General features: G+C 44.6%; 1 protein-coding gene across 2 annotated transcripts in view; it reads left to right on the forward strand.

Moving 5' to 3' along the window:
* The first annotated feature begins 305 nt into the window (after window positions 1-305).
* The window catches only part of RCSD1 (RCSD domain containing 1), an 81,886-nt gene continuing 74,961 nt past the window's right edge, over window positions 306-7,230 (forward strand). For both annotated transcript variants that reach the window (XM_027868376.1, XM_027868377.1), the window contains exon 1: window positions 306-508. In XM_027868376.1, coding sequence (XP_027724177.1) covers window positions 503-508 — 6 coding nt within the window. In that variant the 5' untranslated portion in view covers window positions 306-502. The remainder of the gene's footprint in view (window positions 509-7,230) is intronic.

Genomic DNA, 7,230 nt, shown 5'->3' on the forward strand with positions numbered 1-7,230 from the left:
ATTTTAGAGGACCAAAAGATAGCATAATAAAAACAGTGGGAAAGTATGAAAAGAGAATGAGTACAGACAGATGGAAGTAAAATGGGCAGTAAAAATAAAGAGGGAAATTGGGGAAATGCAAGCATCTCATCCCCATGTTTGGGCAGATTAATGGAGTTTGCTGCTCCTTCTCTTGAGTTCTGCACTCTGGGAGGGACAATATCTGTTTAGATTTGTGTCTAAATTTAAACCCTGATTGCCTTGCCTCCTCTCCTCCTCTCCCCACCCTCTTTTCCTCCCTCCCTCCCTCCTTCCTTGTTCTCTGGTGCACAGCCACTCCGGGCTCTGTCAGTTCTCAAGCTGAGCTGGGGCTCTGAGACTGCCCCCGTGCAGTGCCTGGTGCTAGAAAGAAACTTTGCCTAGGCAGGGCTAAGAAAAGGGAAAATACAGCACGCACCACGAGGATCAGGGCACCTCCGTTCAAAGGATTCCACAGCAGACACTCATTCTACACCTGGAAGACATGGAGGTAATGGGAGTTGGTTGTCTAAAATCGTGTGCGTGTGCATTAGAGTACGGGTTTCTCACGATCAGTGCAGGTCAGAGTATGTGATTGACTCACAGATTGACTGAATGTTACCTCCACTTCACGTGGTACTTTCTCGAGAAGGGGGAGGGGGAGAGACAGAAGGTCATATGAGGGTCATTCTGAGCTGGCCATAGAAGAAAGGGCAAGGACTTACTACTCTGGACATATCCTATACAGACCCTTAGGGCTTCTCCACCACCCCCAATTTTCCTAATCTGGGCAAGAAGGACTGTCATTTCCTTCCAGGGCATGGGGCAGTGGGTCAGTAGGAAAAGAGGAAGGGTCGGGAAAGGGAAGGGTGAAGCTTCTGAGGGCTTTGAACCTTTTGATCAGTGATCACAATGGCTGTGGAATTTTTTAAAGCAGAAATCAGCAAACACATGAGAGAGACGCTAAAGAAAGCGGAAGCCCCAGAGTCTGCAGGGATAGGTCCTAAAACAGAAACAAATGGCAAAAACTTCCCTTTGATGCAAGCCTGTCGAGAACACAACTTTTTGCAGACTGGGGACCCGTCACTAAATTGTACCTGAAGTCTTTCCTTTCCTCTACCTCATCTCCCCCATCACTTCCCGAGAAATCCCCCTTAGCTAAGCAGTCAGAGGACGCTCACTGCTCCTTATACAGCCTGGCTGCTCTATAATGTTTTTCAGTGTGGGGTCCATACATGTGTGTGTGGGGAGGGGCATAGTAAAGGCTTGGTGCTTCTCTGCCCCATCACTACCCAGATGAATTTTTAAATGTTCTCCACTACTTGGAGTCAAGAGAGACCTGGGTTTGAGCTCCATCGCTTACTAGTTGTGTGACTATTGGCCTCAGCTTTTTTTGTCTCTAAAGTGGAGATAATTATAGCTGTCATTGAGAGGTAGTTCAGAGGATTAGGTAGAGACTCACTTAGGTAGAGGTGTGGGTTCAAATTCTGCTTTTGATATGACTGTAACCATGGGGAAATCACTTAATCTCTCAACCCCCCAGACAGCTGTCTAAGACTGCAGATTACCTTTGAGTTGCCTGCCTGCATCTGTAAAGGGAGTTTTAACACAGGAAGGTCCAAAGACTGATTAATTCAACAGACCAAAAGAAATACTACCTACCTCCAGGGGAGCGTGATGGAAAAAAGCATTTAATTTAGAATCAGAAAACCTAGATTAGAATTCTGGCTCTGACACTTCCTCCCCGTATGACTCCAGACAAGTCACTTAAACTTAACTTTTGGTTTCAGGTTTCTGGAGTGTCAATCACCAAGCATTTATTAAGGATCTACTCTCTGTCAGGTGCTGCGTTAGGCATGGGAGTACAGAGACAAAAATGAAACACTACCCGTCTTCTAAAAGCTTACATCCTATTCAGGGAAACATATATACATATAAGTGTATACAAAGTAATTATAAGGTATTTTTTCTTGTTAAGTGGTAGGAGGAGGCAGTAGTCACTGGATGGAATCAGGAAGGGCCTTACAGGTGAAACTTAAGCTAAGCTTTGAAGGAAGCTAGAGTTAGAGGTGAGAATGGTGTGCCTTCAGGGCACTGAGGACAGCTTGTGCAAAGGCATGGAGATGAGAGATGGCAACAGGAGCCAGGTTTGACTACACGGTCTTTAAGTTCCCTCCCAACTCTTAATCTCATAATCCAATTATGAAAGCGCTATAATGATGCGCTTTGTAATCTATAATGATGCCCTTCATAAATGTGAGTTATTGATGCCGTTGGGAATCCCCCAGCCGGGGGTATCAAACATCCCATAGCCAGTGATGTGACGGCTACTCTACTTCCTCCCCTCACTCTGATTTTGTGGCTTCTGTTAATGTCTCCATGGTACCACCGTGATTCTTGACTTCAAGTAATGTTAAGCAGGGCTTTGGACATTACAACGGAAAGGTATAGCAGTAGAATGAGCATCCCTGGAGAGGTCAGCTAAGAGAGCAGCCCTGGAGGGGTCAGCTAAGAGAGACAAATCTAACCTCAATCAGCAGATAAGAGAAGAGCATGCTGGGACTGAAAATTGGTACACGTTCCTAGTAGCCCCAGCAGCCCCGCTGGCCCTGCGGACTGCCCTTTGAACATTCTGCATTCTGGTGGTATGTTCCAGCCTGAGCTCCACATGCACACATTTAGCAGGAGAATTACCATACTTTCTAACGATCTGTACAGTCTTTCTCCAGATCACTCCCGAATTTCACAACATCCTGGGTAGGTGTATAACAATAATAATAACTTGCAACTGCAGAGTGCTTCAAAGTTTGCAAAATGCTTTCCTCACAACAGCCCCGTGAGGCAGACAGTACATGTATTTTCGTCCCTGTGGTGCAAATGAGCAAACTGAGACTTTGACAGTTGTGAGTTGCCTAAAGTTGTACACCTATTGAGGGATCAAGGGGGATTTCAAACCAACTTCTTCCCATTATTCTGCTCCATGTACTCTATGATACAATGGACACAGATCTCCTTGTTTTGCCTTGAACACAACACTCCTTCTACCAACTCCAGGAATTGTCAATGGCTATTTGTCCCCTGTGCCTGGGATTCTCTCCCTCCTGGTTTTCCTAACTTCTTTTACATTTCACTAGTGGTACACTTTGCAAGAAGCCTTTGCCAGTCTGTAATGCCTGGGTCTTCGCTCTGAGATTATCTCTGATTTATCCTGTATATTATCTTGATTGTATATGGTTTGCATGTTATCTCTTTCATTAAAATGTCAGCTTCGTGAGAACAGGGACTGTCTTTTACTTTTCTTTGTGTTCCTAGGGCTTAGTGTAGTACCTGGGACATAGCAGGGACTTAATAAATGCTTGTTGACTTGACTTGATTCTCCCTACAACCCCATAGTAGTATTGTTACCTCCATTTTACAGATGAGGAAACTGAAGCTCACAGAGTTGAAGTGACTTTCTCATTGTGACTTACAATTCCTACAAAGTGCCAGAGCCAGAATCATCACCCTATTTCATAAAACAAGGTTCAGATTCTTCCACTTCACCACACTTCTGTCATGATGTCTCCTACAGGGATGAAACTAGAAGCAGCCCCAGAGCTGTTCGAAGTCTTCCCAGCACTCTGTTCTCCACCTCCCCCACCCCAAAGCTAGCTAAGGTTCCTTTGAGTCACCTTGGAGGTTTAATGTGCAATACTCCAACATTTCCACAAACTCATTTTGTAACTCGGTGCTGCAGTTGGCCCCACTGCTGTTGGCTGCAGAGAATGGGTTGATCCCTATAGCAGGGTTTAAAAAGCAGGAAGGAACTTTGGTTATTTAAGGATTTCTAATAGGCTGCCCATGGAGACCGATTCCAAATGAGCAAACTTGGACAGTACAGGGGTCAGGAGAGGGCAGGCTCATCAGCCCCAAAATGAGTCAGTCCACTCATTTATAAAACCTGGGGAGCTTCTGCTGGTGCAGATTCAAGTCTGAGTGGACCTCTCTTCCTTCCAGATACGGTTCAGAAACCACAGACATCAGCAAGGCAAGAACAGGCCAAGTAGGCCCTCATCTCTAAGCTGTTTCCTAGGGAGAACAAAGTTGTGCCATACTTCTCGTGGGCTGAGTGAAAGGAACCACATGGGAAGGAAAGGCCTCAGCTTTGAGGGTTGGTTTTCCCTACTAGAAGGGATCTCCCATAAGCTCTATCGGGAGCCCTGCGGTGGCTCACCGTGATTTATAACTACTCTCACTTAAAGACCTGTCTAATCCATCTGCAAAAAAAAAAAAAAATGGCTGAGAGATAAGAGGAGGCCTATTCTGGGTTCTTAGGCAGGTTGTTGCCTGAGGGCCAAAGGCAGGTCACAACAGAGTTCCCAGAGGATTCATTTTACAGGGTTAGGTTTTGAATGGCCTGGGCTACGTAGCTGCTGCCTGAGCAAGTGTTTGTACCTAGGTGAAAAAGAAGGGGTCCCCCATGGCCAAGGGCAAATTGCCTTTGCCAAAAGTTGCTTGAGACTCCAGAATGCAAATGTTGGCAGCCTGACAAAAGCAGACAGGGCTGGTTTTGGAGTCAGAGGCCTGATTTCAAATCCCAGCTCTGCCATTTTCTCCTTGTGTTAATTGGGTAAGTCATTTAATCTTTCTGGGGCTCAGTTTCCTTCTCTGTGAAACGAGGGGGCTAGATTAGATGAACTCTAAAGTTCCTTCCCACCCTAAATCTGTGAGTCTGGGAATTGTGATTATGTTGTGTCCTGATAACTTGACTAATTAGAGGGATAGCCAGGACTGAATCTGTGAACAATAATTAATTTTTTTTAATGAAATAAGAGTTTTGTCATTTTCAAGGACATAGAGTAATTCCAATTAGAACGCCCATGTCCATTCATTCATTCATTCCAACTGAGGCCTGCCTAAAGTTCTTAGGGAACCCATTTTTAATCCTGATCAGCCTCTGACTCCAGTCTTGTTTCACAGGGTGGACACACTAACCTATCCTCCCCCCACGCTGGACATCTCGCTTTCCTTCTTTCTCATCCTGTCCTTTTCCACTTCTGAGTCTTTGAAGATGCTTGAATCAAACTCCTCCCCTCACCCCTACCCTCCAATATGGATATAGAGGAAAGAATACTAGATTTGGAGTCAAAGGATCTGTTTTCAAGGCAATGGAGTTTTTTACTAGCCACCTTGGGCAAATCACTTAACCCAACTGGACCTCATTTTCCTTGTAAAGGCAGCTTAATGAAGTAGGTAGAATGCTGGACCTGAAGTCAGGTAGAGCTGGATTCAAATTCTACCTCTGACTTTTACTAGATGTGTTGCCCTAGGCGAGTCATTTTAACCTCTCTGTGCCTCAGTTTCCTTATTCTAAAGGAAGGAAGGAAACAAGCATTTATTAAATGCATAATTATATACTTAATAATTTACAGATATTATCTCATTTGAACCTTGCAACAACCCTGGAAGGTAGATGCTATAATGATCCCTATTTAACGGTTGAGGAAACTGAGGCTGAGAAATTAAGTGACTTGTTATTAAGTGTCTGAAGATGAATTTGAACTCAGGTCTTCCTGACTCTAGGTCTAGCTCTCTATCCATTGTGTCACCTGGCAGCTACTATAAAATGATGGGGTTGGACCAGATGGCCTTTAGGGTCCCTATCAACTCTACATTCCATGATCTCCCTCTGTTGACATCCTTCCTGTTCTTCAGGTCCAAAATCAGGTGCGCCTTCTCTTCGACCCCATTAATGCCTTCTTCCTTAATCTCTTCTATTCAGTTAATCATTTTCTACCACATTATCAATCAACCAACAAGCATTTATTAAACACATGCTATGTTCTGGGTACTGGGCTAGGCTTCTGGGGCTTTAAGGCAGAAGTTAAGCTGCCCTGCCCTCAAAGGGCCTACATTCTATGGTGAAAACAATATGTACATACACAGTGGTGTTTGGAGCATAGTAAATGCTTAATGAAATGCTTTTTAATTCAGTGATATTGGAACACGCAAAATAAACACAAGATGGTTTTGCAGAGAGGGCACTGGCAGTTGGGAAAATCAGAAATGGCCTTGTATGGCGGCACTTGAGCTGAGTCTTGAAGGAAACCAGGGATTCTAAGAAGTAGCAAGGAGAGAGTGCATTACAGGCATAGCATACAGCTTGTGCAAAGTCATGGAGGTGGGTGATGGAATGTCATGTGTGAAGAACAGTGAGTGAACCAATTTGGCATATTGATCATTTCTAACTAAGTAGATACTTCTCAAGAACCTTGGAGTGGAAGTCTGTTGAAAATTGTGTTCTCCAGGCAGCTTGGGCCCTGGAGTCAGGAGGTCCTGAGTTCAAATCAGGCCTCAGAGACTTGACACTTACTAGCTGTGTGACCCTGGGCAAGTCACTTAACCTCATTGCCTAACAAAAAAAGATTGTGTTCTCTTCAGTATTTTAAACATTCCTCCTGCACAAAAAATTACTTATATGTTACATTAAGCATAAAAAAAGCCATGTTACAATGGATGGCCAGGTTGCACAGTGGATAGAGCACTGGGCTTGGAATCAAGAAGACTCATCTTCCTGAGATCAAATCTGGTCTCAGACACTTACCAGCTAGGTGTCCCTGGGCAAGTCACTTAACTCTGTTTGCCTCAGTTTCCTCATCTATAAAATGAGCTGGAGAAGGAAATAGCAAATCACCCTAGTATCTTTGCCAAGAAGACCCCCAATGGGGTCACGAAAAGTTGGCCATGACTGAAATGACTCAAAAACAATGTTATGGTGGCTAGAGTACAGGATTTGGAGTCTCTCTAACCTCAACTGAGTCTTCACTGCTCCCCATCAGTCCTTTTTATCCATACCTCATCCATTCCCCATTACATTCCCCCCAAGAACTATTCTAACCTTCACCTCCTCTCCTCAGACCATCCACTCCATCCCATCTCTCTTCAGCTTCAGGAGATAACCTTACCTCTTACTTGTTGATCTCTAAGGAGATCAATACCATCCAACAAGGCGTTCCTCAGCTCCTCTAAGCATTTCAATATCCTCCTCCATCTTCTCTTCCTTCTTTCTAATCTCAGAGGAAGGTGTGAACTTTCCCCTTGCCACAACAATCTTTTGTGCCCTGGACTCCACCCCTCCTGTCTCCTCTATGACCTCGTTCCAGTAGAGATGTACCATCACTATCAGGCATCTTCAGTCTTTCACTTCTTTCTTCTAACTCCTGACCTGTAAACATACCCAGGGCTCCCCAATCT

Source organism: Vombatus ursinus, unplaced genomic scaffold (assembly GCF_900497805.2).
Source record: "Vombatus ursinus unplaced genomic scaffold, bare-nosed wombat genome assembly UNPS02014789.1, whole genome shotgun sequence".
In the NCBI taxonomy this organism is placed as follows: Eukaryota; Metazoa; Chordata; class Mammalia; order Diprotodontia; family Vombatidae; genus Vombatus; species Vombatus ursinus.